At 42.7% G+C, this 19,589-nt stretch overlaps 2 protein-coding genes across 4 annotated transcripts in view; both read left to right on the plus strand.

Moving 5' to 3' along the window:
* The window catches only part of TCP11L2 (t-complex 11 like 2), a 41,856-nt gene extending 37,153 nt beyond the window's left edge, over nucleotides 1-4,703 (plus strand). For all 3 annotated transcript variants that reach the window (XM_059186747.1, XM_059186745.1, XM_059186748.1), the window contains exon 10: nucleotides 2,189-4,703. In XM_059186747.1, coding sequence (XP_059042730.1) covers nucleotides 2,189-2,430 — 242 coding nt within the window. In that variant the 3' untranslated portion in view covers nucleotides 2,431-4,703. The remainder of the gene's footprint in view (nucleotides 1-2,188) is intronic.
* A 6,427-nt stretch (nucleotides 4,704-11,130) lies between these two features.
* Nucleotides 11,131-19,589, plus strand: part of POLR3B (RNA polymerase III subunit B) — a 104,832-nt gene continuing 96,373 nt past the window's right edge. Inside the window, exons 1-4 of the mRNA XM_059186750.1 lie at nucleotides 11,131-11,391; nucleotides 15,402-15,434; nucleotides 18,508-18,564; nucleotides 18,749-18,813. Of these exons, the coding sequence (XP_059042733.1) occupies nucleotides 11,320-11,391; nucleotides 15,402-15,434; nucleotides 18,508-18,564; nucleotides 18,749-18,813 (227 nt within the window). The 5' untranslated portion in view covers nucleotides 11,131-11,319. The remainder of the gene's footprint in view (nucleotides 11,392-15,401; nucleotides 15,435-18,507; nucleotides 18,565-18,748; nucleotides 18,814-19,589) is intronic.

Genomic DNA, 19,589 nt, shown 5'->3' on the forward strand with positions numbered 1-19,589 from the left:
CCTAACCCTTAGGCAGCTTTCCATCTAAGAAGGGAGAGAGGCATATATATGTTATCAAGTAACCAAAGTATAGCATGATTGTCTGGCGGGTGTTAGGGAAAGTCATAGAAAGGAAGTAACTTTAGGCTCAGCATTGAAGGATGTTTTGGACTTTGGGCAGAGATGAGATGAGAGGGAAGGGTTGTCTAGTAAGAGAAAACAGTTCTGGCCAAGACAAGACATGTGACATTGGGAACTTAGAATTCTAGGTCAGACCTGGCTGTGTGACTTTTGGGAGAAGAGTTTGCAGACAAGAGTTTCATTAATGTCATCATGGTCCATATCCTATGGACTGTGTTCTCTTTAGTGAATTTTTCTTTGTGAAGTTTACGTTTCCAAAGCCAAAAGAAGTCCTTGGGGCTATGTGGCTGGTAGCAGGCCTGGTCTGGTACTATTTGTCAGGTGTTGTTGCTGCCGGTGCACCGACTTAAGCATTTGCATCTTCTTGCAAAGCTCCTTCACATGCAGATGCGCTGAAGCAACGAAGTAGGAGAATGGAGAAGTAGGAGAATGGAGAAGATGGCCAGCGGGAGTGCCAGCTGGGGCAGCCCCTCCTCAGTGCCTCCAGATTGTTGGCCGCTGGTGGGGTTGATGAAGTTCTAGAACCTAGGTGAGGTTCGGTGGGCTGAGGTCCAGAGCCGATGACCAAGAAAGAGTTCTTGAGACATCCTTGGTGCAAAATGGTGGTTTATTAAAGCACGGGGACAGGACCCGTGGGCAGAAAGAGCTGCTGCCCTGGGTTATGAGGGGTGGCAGGTTACCCTGTGGTTGGGGGAAGGTGAGGGGAAGGGAGATTTCAACGGAGTTTTCATATGCTAAAGAGGGCCTACCAGAGGCCTTGCCCTTGAGGCTTGATCAATGTTGTCTTTAGACCAGCCATTAACATTAAGATAGTTGGGAGACTTTTTGGTGGGATGTCACAATCCTGCTATCAATCGTCTTTGTTAGTGAGATTTAGGACATTTGTAAGCCAAGGGAGACTCCTGTCTAGCAGGATTGTGAGCTCTGCAAGTTAACTATTTGCTTATTGTTCATGGCAGTCAGGGCTGCCTGAGGGATGCTACACGTATGACTGAGGGGGAGTGGATGGAGAGGGGGGTACAAGGCGCTAGCTTTTGCTTTGTCTTCAGCCAGACTCGTGCTCCCTCATCAGGGTCACTGTATAATTTTTTGTCCAAACCAAGACACTTTTGAGACCATTCTTGTTCATTATGTTAGCCCAAAAGGGGAAAACCTGGATGTGTGGTCACCCTGGTCATGTGATAATTTAGGGCCCCCAGGTTTACATCTCTAGATTTTTCGAGAGGAACCAGAAATTTGGATTTCTATGTGAAATCCCCTGATTTTAAAGAATTTCTATTTCTTAAAAAGACAAAGACAAAAACAAAACATTGTATGGGGCCAAACTAGCAGTGCCAGTTTACAGACTCAGCTTTCATGTACCTAACTAAATCACGGACAGTAAGTATTAAGTTTTTATAAAAGAGCCCCTGTCCTACTACAAAAGTGCTCTACATTGTGTGTGTATGTGTGTGTGTGTGTCACTTAGCCATTGCTGTGTAACAAGGTACCTCAAACTCCACAGCTTAACCCCCACAGATAATTAGTGTTGTTCACAAGTCTGTGAGGCACCTGGGTAGTTCATCTGGTCTTGCTGGACTCACACATGCGTATGTAGTCAACTGTGGCTTGGGTAGGCAGCTCTGCTGGTCTTGCCTGGACTCTCAAGTGTTTACAGTCTTGTTGGCTGTCAGTTGGTCTAAGCTGGCCTCGAATGGAACAGCTCGGATTCCCTCTATGTGGTCTCTCCTCCAGCCCAGGCTTGTTCACGTGCAGTGGTGGGTAGAGAGCAGATGTGAACCATGGCGCTTGGAGCCTCTGCATGCAACTAGCCTACCAGCACTTCTGGCACATTCTGTGTCAGCCCAAACAAGCCATAAGGCCAGCCCCTGTTCAAGATATGGGGAAATAGTCTCCAGCCTTTGATGGGAAAAGCTACAAAGCTACCTCATAGAGGATGTGGGTACTGGGAGGGCAAAGAACTGGGAATATTACTGCAGTTCACCTACGATAATTACTATTTTCATTTACTTTTTAAAATAAGATTCTTTAATAATGGGACAGCTAAAGATATCTTCTTTTTCCCCAGATAAACGAACCCAACTCTACATGAAAAGTCTACTTTTTCTTCCAAGTCCTCAAAAATGCATGCCTCCCGTCCCAGGAGGCCTTGCTGTCATTCAGCAGGAGCTAGAAGCCCTGGGCTCTCAGTATGCAAACATTGTGAATCTCAACAGACAAGTGTATGGACCATTTTATGCAAATATACTTCGAAAGCTGCTCTTCGGTGAGGAAGCCGTGGGAAAGGCAGATGCTTCATCTTCCAACTAAAGAGGAACTGACATTGGATTTGAGGTTGGAAATCCAGCACTTTGGTACCCAGTCTGTTTCCGCCAGTGGCATGACAGATGCGGCACCTTCTCAGTCCTGTTCGTGGTGCAGTGTTGGCCTGAATTGTGTAATCCAGTAATATTAGCATTGCAGAAAATATGCACTTCGTATAGAACCTATTCATGCATCATTTTCAAGTTCAAAAAAGATGTTTTTAATGGACAGAAGGCAATTCGTAATTGATTATATTACCTATATAATACCTATAAATGTTTTCTTCAGCATTCATATATGGCTTATTCATCCAACCTTAAGGAGTTGTTTTTCCTCACTTGTCAATATCAAATCTAATGATCTTTAGTTTTGGTACAACTTCTTAAAAGGTTGGAAGTCATGAGAATAACTAAGGGGATGATGTTCTGAATAAATGACGTGAAGTAAGCATAATTGTTTTGTATTTGTAATTTTTGAAATGTACAATGAAATATTATTAATGTGTAACAAAAACTTACATGGTAAGTCTTCAAATTCCACAAATGTACCAAATCACATTTTATATTACCAATTGTCAGTATTTGTCTAGAACTTAAATTTATTAAAAATATTTTAAAGCTATGTACAAATTTTAGATAAAACTTCTATTGTTCATTTAGTGAAAACAGAAAAAAAAATCCCTTGTAAAATGTTATTCTAGAGGTTAGTTTTCTCTGCCTGCAACTTATCCTACTCTCTGAGAGAAAAAATTTTTGCACAAATATCTTAGTGAATGTCCTTGCATTTCTCAGGCCCGTTGATAAGGTTTATATAAGATTTTGATATTTTTACATACAGCAGGAGTGGTTTGAATTGATTTATGTGTAATAAGAAGGGAAGTTAACAATAAAACCAAATCTCCAGGAGACCCCCATTCTCAGTGAAGTTCACATCTGAAAAAGAAATAGTTGAACTTTGGATTTTTAGAGACCATATAACCTGCTAGCAAATGCCTCCTGTGCTGATTAAATTTTACCCCACTGTGACCAAGATGCTCTTCTAAATATCATTATCATTTGACATTCTTGTGCATTAGAGCAAAACTTGGCCAAGTTGGCCCTAGTTGTCATTGGGATTTTAGAGAAATCTGCTTGTCCTGGAATTGCATACTTGTTTTGAAATGTTAAGGGAAGCACTATAGTCTGGGCAGACTCCATCTAGAAAGTACTTTATTCCCATAAAACACATTTTGATTATTTTGTTCTCAAAGGACTCATTGGATCTTCGTAGTCTGGTGGGGAAGAAAGAGTAAGACATCAAAAGAAACCTTCCTTTCTTCTTTACCTCCTTTTCCTCACTATGACTTCCACCATTATGGTGCTACTTGATTATTTGATAAAGTTCAAGGAAATGATTGTGTGAATAAGTTATCTCCAATCTTTACATTTTGGAGGGATCTGCCAAAAGTTGAGGAAATTTTGTAAGTGTTTTTTTTTTTTTCCTCACAATGACCAATGTATAAATCAGCCATTCTATCCGTCTGAGCAGCTGTGTATAAGTAGACTTTTCCTGAAGAGCACATCACTCTGGGTGGGTCTTACCCATTGGCTACCCTCTCTTCCTGAATTTCCCTTCTGCCCATGTTGTTCTGTGCTTAGAAACTATAAGGTGCTGAAGATTTTTGTTTTCATTTTTTTCTTAAGTTGAAGTAGTTTTCAGCTGTGTTCTCTTTGGAGTATGGGTGGCAGGGAGGGTCTGACAAGGAAAAGTAATAGGCAGTATGACTTCTTGTTGCTTTCTGAGGTAAACTGTAAACTTAACAGGAAGACCAGGTGGTGTGCTTTTTTTATCATCAGATTGGAATCCAGCTGGTATTCTCACATACTTGATTATACTGCAATTGCCAGCAGGAAAACAATGTGCAGACTTTTTTTTTTTTTTTTTTTTTTAAGTGCATTTAAAATGAAGGGCATTCTGCTGCTTTATTTTTCCTTTTTTAAGTCCCAAAGTAAATCTCAATGTCTCAAGTCTGGATTTAGGCAACTACATTTATTAGGCTTTTAAAAGCATATCCTTTAGCATGTTGTTTTGGGTTTTGTTTTGTGGGGTTTTTTTTGTTTTTGTTTTTGGTTTTTGGTTTTACTTAAATGTTTACTTCTCCTTTTGAGGTTTTCTTAATGTGGTCTTGTTTTTGTAATGTCAGTTTTATTAAACACCCTACACACATTTTCATTCTTCTGCTAAAACATGTATTGTGTGCACTAGTTAAATTTTAAAACATTAAAAATTATTTCAAGATAGCCAGTGTCTCTTTGTTTTCAAACCACCATTGGGTAACTCGGGGCTGGGATATTGTACAGTCTTTATTGCAGTTGCTCTATAATGATTCTTCTGGTGATTGTCAGAGCCTTAAAGAGATTAGGTCGTGGTCACTCACTTAGTCGGTCAGTCAACAAATACCTATTAAGCATATACTGTACACCCAGAGGTATCCTACATTTTGTGATACACAGTGACTAGACAGACACTGTCCTCAAGAAGCTTATAACCTAGTAAGAAGGACAAACTTGTAAACAATCACAACAAAGTATAGTACAGGGCATAAAACAAGTACACATAGTACTAGAGGTAATACCATCAAATTCTATTTCATGGAGATCATTCTTGAGCTACAACAGGAGGGATAGGCAGGAGTTGCCAAGGGCTAAGAAGGGGGAAGACACGATAGACCAAGTGCATGGTGAGTACAGTGGTGTGGAGAAATGGCAAGCCAAGGACCAGCACCTCGTAGAAAAGTAAAAGTAAGGGGAAGTGAAATGAGAGAGGTAAAAAGGTTCTGGAATGTTATGCTAAAATTTATGGGTCTTGTCCTGAAATAGATAAATAATCTGAATCTTTTGAAACAGGAGAGGGTTATGTTTTGGAAATTACATATTTGGAAATTATGTTTTGGCAAGATTACCCCAGCAAAGAACACTTGCTGTTGGTGCTGGAATATTCCTCTGTGTGGAGTGTGTACACATACATGCACTCACATGGTATAAGGAAGAGAAATGGACCCAATCCAACTGAAGCATAAAGGGAGCTTATTGCATAGCTATTAAGTACCTCACAGAATCTTCTTAATCTGGAGAATCAGGCTTAGAAAATGGATAGGAACCAGGGCAATACAAGCTGCAGGACTCTAGCCAAGCTGGATTCAGTCTATGGCTTCAGAGATTGATTTCTTGACTGTCCTTGCTTCTTTGCCTCATTTGTTCAAGATTTAAAGTCCCAGGTGTCAACAAGCAGAAGAATCTAGGCCAAAAGCCCAGGCTCTTATTTGCAGGGGATGGAATGAGGAAGTAGCTGACCCTTAGACTCCCATGGTCCCATCAAGGTCACCCAGCTAGAGATGTCTTCCAAATGGACAAGGTTTGTTGAAGAACAGACAGAGGGAAAAAAAAAAAATCCACCATCATGTACATTTATGAGGTCCTTAAAATTTGAATGTAAAACATGTGTGAGCCCACCCAATCTAGCATTGCCTGTGACAATAACACCATAATTCAAGGAAGGTCATAAGCATGTGAAGTCAGCCTTTACTGGTGTATGTAGATGAGCTGTTGAGCAAATAGCTCCACATCTCAGTGGCCTCACAGACCCACATTTCTCAAATTATAGTTCAAAGCAGGGGGTAGGTTGGTGGGCTCAGGGGGAGGTGCTATTCCATTCAGTCCTTCAGAAGCCCAACTTCCATCTATCCTGTAACTGCTGTCCCCTTAGCTCTCCAACATCTCCATTCCCTCAGAAGATAGGGAAGAAAAGTGTTGCCTACTTCCACTCATGGTTCACTAGCCAGAACTCAAATCATATGGCCTCATCTAGCTGCAAGGAAGGCAGGACAGTGTGCCGAGGAGGAAGAGGCTGATTTGGTAAGTTTATATTGGTAAGCATTAGCCATCTCTACCTTGGGTCCTTCCAGCTTCCTTAAATAAGCCCTGTGAAACTCCTTTTCCTGAAAACAGGTTTAAAGCCATGTGCCTGCTCTGATCTTTGACTAGCAGTTCTCCGGAGCACTGTTGAGAGGATTTTAAAGCCTGATCCAGGAAAAAGTAGAGAGTGCTCTGTCTGGTTGGCGAAGTAAGCCGAGGCCATGGAACAGGCCACCTGTTGTACAGCATATTTTTATTTCTAACTGGAGCCCTTCTTAAACCTAAAGTTCTGCCTGTTCCACCTCTGGGGGTGTTAAGTCCCAAAATTTTGCACTCATTGTTTGATGAAAGTAGTGTGGGGCTGACAGTTGTAAGACCTAAGTTTGAATTCGCTTCCACTACTTAATAGCCCTATGAACTCAAGCCAGTTTCTTTAATTTCCTTGAGCCTCTGTTTCCTGCTCTACCTCACAGAGATGCTGTGAAAATCAAATGAGATAATGTATTCAAAATCATCTGCAAACTCTAAAGCATAGTGTAGTCAGAATACATTAAAATAACTGTAATTTATTAGTCCTAAATCTCTTTCAAGCTTCAGGAAGTTTTAGTACTGTGAGCTGTGATGGTCAAGTACTTAAATCCATCAGAACAGAAATGGTCATATCCCATCAGGACCATGGTTCGTTAAGCCCAGTATTGTCATTGGCAGAGAAACTCAAGGGTATGCAGAAGGCAGCAGTAATTGTCCTTGGTGACAACTGTAAAGCAAAGTGACAAACCCAACATGTTCCAATTGTGTCTAGTAACCACTGATGATTTAATCTTTTAGAAAGTATGTTTGTATTATTGACTTGTGTCCTCTTGTTCTCTATTTTTGGGGTGAAGTTTCCTCTTTCTTGTTTCTAAGCTTACTATGTTAGTCTCTTTCAGATTTCAAAGGAAAGGGACTGAGGGGTTTATTGCAAGACTTTATAAAGAAGAAAACCCAGGAATCTGTCTTCAGTAGTTGCACTGGCAGGATTGATAGAGAACCTGAATATAATTCTTTTATCTTTCAGGAATATAATAAAATAATAATAAATAATAAAAACAAACAATAATAATAACCACTAAGCCGCTTACCATACGACAAGGAATACTTCATACACTCCATCTCCTGTAACTGTACAATGCCCTGGGAGGCAGGCTTTATCACTATTTCCATATAGGCAAAATGAAACTCAGACTGGCCAAGGAGATTGTCCAAGGTCACAGAGCTTGTGAGTATCTCCCAACCCAAAAAGTCTAACCCTGGAAAGTGTGCTCTTAAACTACTTGCTACATTGGCTTACTAAGGTCATCCAATCAAAAGAATTTCTCACTGTCGTGATGTTACCAAATGTTTTCCTGGTGTTGTACTTCTCTGCTTCTTTCTGTGGCTGTGCTCCCTTCTGGTACCTCTTACTAACATCCCAGAGAGGAATGATTGGGTCTGATTGCCATTGGTCAGTATGCACACTCCTCTTTCCCACTCTCCTGCATTGGGTAGGGGGTTCTCATGCCCGACAAGTCACCTTGGCCCCCCTACCTGGCTGTCTTTGACAGATTCCTGGCCCTTATCAGTTCTCACAGTATGGTCAGATCTCATGACACAACTCAAGGCTTTTCAGAGCAGGTGGCTTGTGGGCATGTCAAGCAGCAAGAGGTTTTTGGACTACCCACCCTTGCTCAAAATGCAGGCTGTTCTCGGATTACAGTAGAGGCTTCTATCCGTGTTCAGCCTCACCTTGCTGCTTGTGAAATGAGAGGCTTCATGGACTCCCTCTTTGCCCGTAAGAGCCCATCTTCTTTCCCCAACATTGTTCTAGTCTTTGTTAGTTCTATTGTGAATTTATTCAGGTTTAGAAATCAGGATCACATATGTTTTCTCCCACTCTGGATGCACCAAGTCTTTGAAGAAGAGAGGACAATCCTTTTGTTTCTAGTGTCTTCATGTTGAAGATGCTCAGAGTAAGGTCTTATTTCTTTAACATGGCATAAAGGCCAATAATGGCCCAGCTCCAATGGAGCTGTCTAGTGTCATCAATAGACACTTCCATATAGACAAGTCCTATGGAGAACCACACTCAGCTGTCAGCATGCGGTACTGTGTAGAGCTCTTGTGTCATTGCTCGCACTGTTTTTCTCTGCTTGAAATGTCTTCTACCACCCCATCCACTCAGTGTGGTATTATGCTGGAGTGGCTGAAAGCATGAGCTCTGGGGTCAGGTAATTATGGATTTAAATTCCAGCTCTGCTTGGCAAATTTCTTAATCCCTATGAACCTTAATCCCTTTACCTGTCAAGTGGAGATAATCATACTTACCTCCTGGTGGTTGATCATTAAATCAGGGAGTGCACACAAAGAGGTTATTTCAGTGCCTGGCAGAGGGCAAATGCTCAGTGAATGGAAGTCTAGCTTGGATACCTCTCTTTCTTTTGCCCATATTTCCCCCACCCACTTCTCCATGGCATCGGTCACTTTCTCATCTGGTTATTGCAATACCGTGTACTTGAGTGACGGCATTGTACTCCAAGATATCAAACATTTTTTCCCTTCAAGATTTCCCTTCTGAAAATGTGCCCAGCCTTCTACTCAAACCGTGAGTCTTGGTGCACCAATACCTGAGAGGTGGGGGTGGGGGGAGGGGAGACAGGTGTAACAAGGGAAGGCTTTCAGAGATAGTGGCCGCTGTGGTCTAAGGGCCCTGACACTACTCAGCAGTCAGCTAACTGTTGCCATGCAGGATTCTGGGCCCCCTGCTACCTGATCCATCTCTTTTCAAGAAAAACTAGAAAAACCCAAAAAACAAAAACAACAAAAAAACCAAAAAACCTCAAAACAAGAAACCAAGTTTTTTTAAAAAAAACACGAGATATCAAATTTATTAATACTCATTGCATTATTTTCTTTCAAATTATTTATTCAACAAAAATTGATTCAGGAACAAACAGTGGGTTAGAACCTGGGAATGGAAAGACAAACAAGATGGTTCCTATTCCAGGAGCTCCCAGTCTGAAGAAGAGCTAGATGCGTAAACAGGTCATGGTATCCAGAGATATGTCCTATGTTGGACAGTGATTCCCAAAGTGTGATCACAGGGCCAGCAACATGGGCATCACCTGGGAACTTATTAAATACAGATTTGCAGGCCCCTAGTCCAAACCTGCCTAATATTAAAATTGAGGTTGTTTCACCAAGCTTTCTAGGTGATTCAGATTCTAAAACTGGAGAACCACTTTGAGCTTGAGCGTGCAAAGCCAAGAGGACTTTGGAGCAATGAGCCAAAACATCCGAGCCAAACTTGAGAACTCTGCCATCCAAGAATCACCTCATGGTCCCTTCTAGGCTAGATTCTAAATAGGCTGCTCTCCGGTAATTCACAAGGATGATACAAGAGCATATGTGTCTCTTTAAGGAAACTGTAAGATCTTCAAGGACAGAGTTAAGATTCCTCTTTTAATTAGCTATTTTAGGTAAATTTCAGTGCATTTCAGTTTAATTCAGAAATTTAACTGTGGGCAAGGATTATACATTCATTATGAGAAAATGGCAGATGTATATTTACAAATTTTCATAAAATACTATAGCAAAATATGCAGAAAATGTACTACTATAACCATTTGGAGTGTGTAGTTTCAGTGGCCTTAATATATTCACACCATTGTGCATCCTTACCACTGCCCAGTTCCACAATTTTTGCAACTTCCCAAAAGGAGACTGTGTACCAGTTAAACGATTTTGGTATCTTTCATCCTGTTTTATTCCAGTGGGAGTTTTTCCTATTGATCTGTATGAGTTCATTCTAAATTAGGGCTACCAATCCAACATTTTCTTTGTCTTCTAACAACTTGTGTTTTTAAAGAACTCTATTCACAGTGAATTTTAAAAATCTGTTCAGAAAGGGTGCCTGTGCAGCTCAGGTCATCATCCCAGGGTTCTAGAATGGAGCCCCAATGTCAGGCTCCTTGCTCAGTGGGGAGTCTGCTTCTCTCTCTGCCTCATTGTGCTCGCTCTTTCTCTCTCCCAAGTAAATAAATAAAATCTTTTAAAAAAATTTATTCAGAAAATTCTGTCTGCATTTTCATGGAATCATAAAACTGTGGTTACAATTATATTACCAAATCTATGAATACTTCCCTTCAGGATTTCTGTGCTGCTGTCCTTGAAGACGTTCACAATCTCAATCTTTCATTTCCTTTTAAGGTTTTAACATCTAAATACCTAAACCATATAGGATTTACTTAATTTTTTTTCTAAATGGCTAATCACATGTTCCAATATCATTTATTGGATAACCCATCTTTGCTTGATTCAAAATATCATATTTTCATGCTAAATTTCTCTACATCCTGGTATTTATTCCTGGATCTTTTCCCAGTCCCTTGAGACTATAACATAGTCTTAATTACTGCCCTGTCCTGCTCTATTCTCTAACGAGTTGATCCCTCCCCACTTTAGGTCATTTTGATGGTTGCATAATATTCCACGACACACAGGTACCGTAGTGTTTTAAACCAATCCCCTGCTACTAAGCATTTGTTTCCTATTCTTCCATACTCTACAGTGTGTAGTTTTCGGTTGGATTAAACGAATCCTCTGTCTCGGTGGCTCGAGTTGCGCAAATTCTCCGTTTGCCCTTTTCCTTGAATTATTTTAAAAATTACAACCAGTACGCTCTACTAGTCTCACTTGGCATCATCGGCACTAAACCTGTCCGGAGGTGAAGATTAGCCGGCAGAGACCACCAAGCGACAACAGGGGGCGCAGTTTCCCAGTTTTGCCTAAACCACATCCGGGTTCTACCGCAGGTTCGGGCCGGGAGCGGGCGGAACGTCTCTGTCACACCATCAATTAACCCGCGCGGCAGGGACCCTTTAGGCCTCGGCGCACCGCTCTTGACCGGCGCTGCAGTTTCCTGGGGGGCAGCGAGAGCGGGCGTGGGGATTCTCCTGGTTTCTACCGTCGGCGTGAGCAGCGCAGCATGGACGTGCTTGCTGAAGAGTTTGGGAACCTGACCCCGGAGCAGCTGGCTGCGCCCATCCCCACTGTAGAGGTGAGGCCAACGGGCCGGGAGCGGAAGGGGCCGGGAGCGTCCGCAGGAGGCGTTGCCCGGAGAGCTCTGGCAGCGGGGTGAGGGGCGGGGGGCAGCTCTGCGCATGCTCGCGGCGCCGAGCCGGTCTCTTCCGGAGCGGGGTGCCACGTGCACGTGGAGGGGTCGAGCTTGGAGGAGCGCTGTGCGGGCGCTGTGCGGGCGGCAAGCCCGGCGCGCTGGCTGCTCTGGGCTGGCGGCTACTTCAGCGTTCGTGTGTCTCGGGGCAGGACTGGCCCTCGCGCCGGTAGAGGGGCCTGTAATGCATCCCCGCGGGGCTGGAGCGGACGCTTTCGTGAGGTCCGCATCCTCCGGATCCGCGCTAGTGATCCTTTTACCCGGAGCTCAAGTTTGGGCTGCAGGAGTATTTTAAGCGCCCTGAACGTTGACTCCTTATGTTTGGGAGAAAAAAAAAAAATCTGTATTTTGGGGAGTAGCTCCGTACCTTTCATCACGCAGAAGTGTCCCTCCCTAACGAGGAATGAAGTTCAGCTGTGGACATAATGTTTACTTTCTGGAAAGGCCCGCAGAACCCCTCTGGCCCCGATCTCTGTGGGCATGAAACGGGGCAAGTGCAGAAATGGTCCAGGGAGAGCTTTCAGGTAGTTGCACCGCGGTAGGTGAGACCGCCCGACCGTCTGATGTTTTCCAGGAACTGCAACCCGGTAGTGCTAGAGGGAGGAACAGAGAAAGGGGTGGGTGAGGGTCCCGACTGTGGACGGTTTTGATCTTCATAGACCTCCGAAGGAGCGAGGAGATGCTGTTGAAGGGTTCAAGCGGGAGTGTGACATGATCTTAGAATAGATTGGATCATAAGAATAATTCTTTATAAGCATTTGGCAAATTAGTGAGGTCCATTATGATTAGTCCGCGGGATTTAATCCCTGAGTGTTTGTGGTGCAGCGATCACTGGGCAATACTGGATTTTTTTTTTTTTTTAAACTTTTTCAAAGTTAAGACCCAGCATTTGCTGACCTTTTGCCATGTGTCACGCTCTGTTTAAGCCTAACGTGCATTGCATTATTTAATTTTCTGAAATAAGTACTATTTTCACCGCATTTTGCCAATAAAGATTTTTGAGGCCCAGAGAAGTTAGGTAGTTAATCCAGTGTCAAAACGATGTTAAGTGGCTGATCAGGATTTTGGACTCTGGCAGTCGGAAGTTTTCATCCTGAACTGCAGACCAGCTACTTCTCTGAAGACCTGAGGGATAAGCCTGAAGGATTTGTATATATCTTGCTTGAATTTGCACAGTTGTGAAGGAACCAGAAGCACAGTCCCAAACTTCTAAATCGGGAATAACAATTCCTCTTCCTGGCCATCTGTGTCCAATCCACCATCAAATCTTAGGATCCTGCCTACTAAATACCTTCAAATCTGAAACTTCTGCTATTCTCCAAGTTGGAACGAATGGCCTCTCTTACTTCCTAGGCTGCTGACTTGTCTCACCCCCAACCTGTTCTCTGCTCTGTTGCCAGAGCCATCAGTTTTATTTTATCATTAGTTTAAATACACAACTATGATCATGTTGCTCCCTTGATTAAATTTTTCAATCTCTGTCCTGTGATAGTAGAGCAAAATCTAACCTCTTAACCATATTTATAAGGCTCTTGATCTGGCCACTAGTGACTTCAGCCTCTTTTCCCACCATTCCCACCTCCTTCCCCATTCTGCCCTGCGGTATTTCTTCTCTCCTCACAAAGTTCCTTCTGGATTTTTCTCTCATTCCTCTTTGTACATTTACATAAAGTAAAAATGAACAGATACGAAGTGTTCAGTTACATTTATTTTGACAGTTAGATGTACCCAAATAACTGCCATTCAATATAAGATCTAAAACATTTCCCTCACCCCAGAAAGTTGCCTTACGAAACCTTTCGAGCTTACTCAATTTCTATCATCATAGATTAGTTTTGCCTGACTCCTTCTTTTTTAGTAGACTTACTTTTTTAAGAGCAGTTTCAGGGCCACAGCAACACTGAGAGGAAGATACAGGTATATGTGTACCCCACATCCACCCTGCACCCACCTCTCTTTCTGTTTTACTCTTTCCAGGTTTTTGCTTCCCTCCCTGACCACTCCTGTCACTCCCCTTGCTGGATCCGCTTTCCGCTGCTCCTCTCAACGTGTCGGAGTGTTTGTGATCTCACTGCATCGAACTCTTGCCCATCCACACTCTTTCGGTGATCTCTGCCATTATGGGACTTTAACTGTCCTCTATCTGTAGGCCTCTCCCTAATTTTTATTTTTAGGCCACTCTCTTCCCAAGCTCCAGACCCCTATTTGTTGTCTCTTTGGCATCTCCCCCTGACTTTCTAATGGATTTGTTAAACTGCATGTGCTCCCGGCCGAATTCCAGCTAGCCTCTCCATACCTAACCCTGCTGCCCAGCAGTGTCCCTGCCTCCTCCTTTCCATAAGTAGCAACTCTGGGATGCAGGTCCTGACTCCTTTCAGAGTCTGTCTAATCTGTGGTCAAGTCCTACCTATTGGCTTTGACTGTGTCTCCTAACTACAATTTCTCCCTATCTGTACTGGTAACCATTGGCCTGGAGTATTTCAGTAAACTCCAGGAGTTTACTTGTCTGTTCTCAACCTAGCAGCTAGAGTGATGCAGTTCAGATGAGTCAACATCACATCACTCTTTTGTTCAGAACCTTCTGATGCTTCTTACGTCACTCAGAGTGGAAGTCAGAGTTTATATAGCTGCTGCCGGGTCCCGTGTGGTCCTTAGACCCTTACTCAGAAACTGGGTATCCTTACCTTCAAAGACTTGTTTCTCACCATTTGTGAGCGTTCCCACTAGCAGAGTAGATACATAAAAAGAGACTTGTCATCTCAGTCGTGTACCACCTCAGGAAGGTATAAAGAGCAGGACTAAAACCTCGAGCAGTGCATGAGTGTACAGGTATCTGATGTGGGACACGAACCTCGTGTATGCCGAGGAGTTGTAACCAGATGCTAGCTGAGAAAGAATGGGAGGGAGACAGAGCTCTTTGTGGGGCAAGACATCCAGCTTCCCAGGACTCCGAAACTAATGTTGCCTGTCTCAGACTGGCAAACCCAGCTTGCCCAGGTGTCGTGACAGTAAAACAATGTGTGAGGAGTGCTTGGAGCCTTGAATCATCAGAAGATTAAAGCATATTCTATTTAAAAAATAGGTGGCATGACCCAGCAATTGCACTACTGGGTATTTACCCTAAAGATACAAATGTAGTGTTCCGAAGGGGCACGTGCACCCGAATGTTTATAGCAGCAATGTCCACAATAGCCAAACTATGGAAAGAACCTAGATGTCCATCAACAGATGAATGGATAAAGAAGAGGTGGTATATATACAATGGAATACTATGCAGCCGTCAAAAGAATGAAATCTTGCCATTTGCGATGACGTGGATGGAACTAGAGGGTATTATGCTTAGCGAAGTAAGTCAGAGAAAGACAACTATCATATGATCTCCCTGATATGAGGAAGTGGAGATGCAACGTGGGGGGTTTGGGGAGTAGGAAAAGAATAAATGAAACAAAATGGGATCGGGAGGGAAACAAACCATAAGAGACTCAATCTCACAAAACAAACTGAGGGTTGCCAGGGAGAGGGGGGAGGGAGAGAGTGGTGGGGTTATGGACATTAGGGAGGGTATGTGCTATGTGAATGCTGTGAAGTGTGTAAACCTGGTGATTCACAGACCTGTACTCCTGGCTAATAATACATTATATGTTAATAACAAATTTTTTTTCAATTTTTAAAAAAAGAAAGAGGTGGTATGTGTGTATGTGTATTTGCACACACATACACACATCTGGGATTTCCATAAAAGTGGTTACCATTTTAAAATTGTTGTTTTCATTTTTATTTCTTTTCTTCTGCTTTCTGTGATAAAGTAAGTCATTTTTGGCATATTAAAATGACTTCTTGTAAAACCGCTGTTGCTGGCACAGAGTGCTGATACACCTTGTTGTTTTGGTTTGCAGGAAAAATGGAGGCTGCTTCCAGCATTTTTAAAGGTAATTGTTTAACATTTAATAATAGTTGGTTATTTTTCAAATGAAAAAAGTTAAATTCATCCTTCTTAAGGATTAAGTGTTTATCACCAACTAATAATTCTTTACTTTGCCTAACTCTGTAATTTGTTGTATTTTAGAAATAACAGGGAATTATACGGCAGTTTCCCTGACTGTCTGTAAGGTGCTGGTTGGGGGAGCGGTCATCGGATTCTAGAGATGAGGTGTAGTATACGCAGCAGCAGAGTGGGCTTGGCAGAAGAGATGCTACAGGCGGTCGGAGAAGGTCTCCCAGGCAAGGTGACACATAAACCCCATCTCAGTAGGACAGGATTTAAGTAGGCGGAAGGGTCTAACGCGGAGAGCATTCCATGATAAAAGCAGTCAAGGGGCGCCTCCACGGCGTCTGTAAGGAACAGTGACCAGTCTGTGTGGCTGGAATGGACAAGTGGGTAGTCACAGGAACTGCTGAATGTCTGGTTAGTGGACGGCTTCAGTTCACTTTTAAAGAGTTTATGCCCAGATGTAGGGGGTACCACAGTGATCAGTCATTTGACACCAGCAGGATGGTGGTAATCAAAAAGAAAGGTAATAATTGTGTTGAGGATGTGGGGAAACTGGAACCCTACTGGCGGGAATGTGAAATGTTGCAGCTGCTTTGCATAGCAGCCTGGCAGTTCCTAGATGGTTAAACGGAGTTAACCATATAATCCAGGAATTCTGCTCCCACTTACTCAAGAGAAGTGAAAAACACCTGTCTGCACAAAACTTGTACACACATGTTCGTAATAGCCAAAAAGTAAAAACAACCCAACTGGCCATCAGCTGACAGATGGTTAAATAAAATGTGGGATATCCATTCCGTGGTTCTGCAGTGGATTATTATTTGGGAATAAGAAGAAATCAAGTGCTGATACATACCGCAATGTGGACGGATGTTGAAAGCACGCTAAATGAAAGCATGGAGACTTGAGAAATGAGTACAGTCTTATCTGACTTAGTTGTGTGTTGTAGGCAGGGAGAGTGCTGGTGGGGGAGTTCTGGGGAGGCTGTCAGGGCCTGAATGTTGGGCAGATTTGAAAGCCACGTTAAGGATGTTGGCTTTTCTTCTAAAACCGATAGGAAGCTGTTAAAGAGGTTTAAGAAGAGTGACCAAGAATAAAATAAAATGGTAATAAGGTCAAGGGAAGAGAAAAAAATTTTTTTGTTAAAACTTTTTTTTTTAAGGAAGTGTATATGAGCAGAGGAGAAAGGGTGGGATTTATGATTCAAAAAAGAGGAGACAACTGATGGCACACAGTCTGAGAAGAGAGTGAGAATTCAGTAGACATAAGACTGTGGTTTTTCCATTCATTCATTCATTCATTCACTCAAAGTTGGGATTCTCCTTTACTCAGACCGCCTTGAAATATATTTGTCCAAAAACAAAGATACAAAGATTCTAAAACATAACTGAAGACAGAAATACAAAGCTTATAAGGCTGCCAGCTCTGTTGGCCAACAGAATCAGACTCGGTTCTTAGGCTGGGGTGACAACAGTGAGAAGAGGGACAAAGGTGAATCCCTGTCCTTGGTTTCTTACAAATGTCAGATTGGGTGTTCTTGACTTAATAGCATCGTTTTGTGAAGATAGACAGCACCTTTTGAGTTTTAGTTGATGAATCAGTAACGTGGCCTTGGTTTGTTGTTGTTTTTTTTTAATAATAGTGGTGGTGTGGTATCCAGAATGAGGGAGGCAGTAGCCCCACTCTATGCCGTCAGACTGTCGAGAACCTTGTCAGTGAGTTCAGGGTGCCCATATTAGGAGGAACATGGACCAACTGGAAGACGCCCAGGAGCAGGCCATCTGCTGCTGAAGGAAGGGTCCAGAAGGCATGCATGTGAGACAGAGTTGAATAGGTCATCCTGGACGTGACAACAGGAAGGACAGTTGTAAATACACAGACTGTCTGGGAGCAGGCCTTCCTCTCCAGAAGGACAGTTCAGTCCTCCGGCTGGAAACTAGAGGAAGGCAGACATCAGATCAGTATATTCGAATGAATTTTTTCCCCCAATATTTAGGACTGCTTCTAAATGGGATGGTTGCTTTCTAAGCCGGTGAGATCCCAACAAGGAAGTATAATTAAAGCAAAGGCTCTGATTATGTGTTAGTCATGTTCTAGCAGGGCTGAACCCATTGTGCTTGAATATTAATATATTTTTTAAAGATTTTATTTATTTATTTGACAGAGAGATCACAAGTAGGCAGAGAGAGAGAGAGAGAGAGACACAGAGGGAAGCAGGCTCTCTGCTGAGCAGAGAGCCCAGTGCGGGACTCGATCCCAGGACCCTGAGATCATGACCTGAGCTGAAGGCAGCGGCTTAACCCACTGAGCCACCCAGATGCCCTGAATATTAATGTAAAAAAAAAAGGAACACATACAGGCCTTTTAAATTTTCACATTTTGGAGTGTGTGTTATTGTCTCAGTGTTTTCCATAGCACACCGCACTCTCTGCAGGGTTGTCTCTGGCTTCAGAGATGAAACGGAAGTCTCTGCTGGCTGTTCTGCTCTTAGGTTCCTTGAGTTTCACCTGCCTTTCAATTTCAAATGCAGTTATTTTCAATTTTCTTAATAAAGATCCTTATTTCCCCCCCCCCCCTTGGTCTTCTATAAGAGATCTGAGTTTCAAAATTGCTCGGATAGGGGAAGACAGAAAACAAAGCCGGCATTTTTGAGGGTTGAAGAAATGATGCTCAATTGCTATATTTTGTTTCTTGGATTTTTTGTAAATTGAAAATATGCGGAGAAAATCTTGCCCCATTTGTTAGCATAGGGAAGTCATTAGGTATGTTCGAATACCCCTATCTTGCATTCCAAGGGTCAGATTGATTCTCAGGGAAGAAACTTTGAGGGTACATTAGGAAGGGAGGAGAAATGGAATGAGGGCACATAAATGTAAAGTTCTACTAAGTGACACTTCTGGGTTTTTTTTCTCAAAACTTTAGAGAAAAATCTGAAGGCCCCCTGGGGTTAGAGTCTCTAACATACTATGCTGTATTGTGTCTAATCTACTTTCTATTTTTTGTCTGTTTAGGTGAAGGGCCTTGTGAAACAGCATATAGACTCATTCAACTATTTCATTAACGTGGAGGTAAGCAGCAGGGCGTGGAAGCAGAGAGGGTGCCGGGCGGGCTCAGTTGGTACAATAGGCAACTCGATCTCGGGGTCGTTGAGTTTGAGCCCCACGTTGGGCATGGAGCCTACTTAAAAAAAAATTTAGAGACAAGAATTGATGGAAGCCAGAGATGTTCCTAATGGTGCTCTTTCCCCTGCAGATAAAGAAGATAATGAAAGCCAACGAAAAGGTCACGAGCGATGCTGACCCCATGTGGTACCTGAAGTAAGGAATCAGCTACTGTTGCCTTGCTGCTTTGGTCACGTCTCGCGTTTTGTAGAGTGAACGTGGTTGTTACCAAAACTCTCATTAAAATAACTGTCTTTACTTGGTTCCTAAGAAAAGTACTCAATTTTTAATGGGTAAACTAACGATATCAACTAGAGTTATGCTTGAGAAGTACTGAAGCTATTAGGTTTAAACATTTTTTCGAACAATTTTAAACTTAGAGAAAAATTACCAAAATAGTACATATGAAGATTTCTTATTACCGTTCGGCCAGCCTGTGCTCATGTTAGCATCTTACAAAACCAAACCAGGATTAGCAGACCCAGGCAGGCAGCGCTGACAGGATGCTGCCAGCTACTCCGCACCTCTTGTTTCAAGCTTTCCCACTCATGTCTTTTTTCTGGCCCAGGATTCAGTCCAGAGCTTGATGTGGTGATTAGTTCTCCTGTCTCTTTAGCCTCCGCCAGCCTGTCCCAGTTCCTCTTACTTTCTTGGTCTCTTCTCACCTTGACACTTCTGAAGCATCCTGATTCATTGTTTGGTAGGAGGTCCTTCGGTTTGGGTTTGTGTGATGTTTGCTCATGGTTCAGTTGGCTTGTGCATTTTTGGCACAGAAGTAATGTTTTGTGCTATCTTCCCTGCATCGTATCGGGGGTCCAGAGATCAGTATATTCTGTTGTAGGTGGTTTTAACTTAGTTCACTTGATTAAGGTGGTATATGCAGGCTTGTCCACTGTGAATTTACTATTTTTCCATTTGTAGTAAGTATCTTG

Source organism: Mustela lutreola, chromosome 8, assembly GCF_030435805.1.
Source record: "Mustela lutreola isolate mMusLut2 chromosome 8, mMusLut2.pri, whole genome shotgun sequence".
NCBI classification, from domain to species: domain Eukaryota; kingdom Metazoa; phylum Chordata; class Mammalia; order Carnivora; family Mustelidae; genus Mustela; species Mustela lutreola.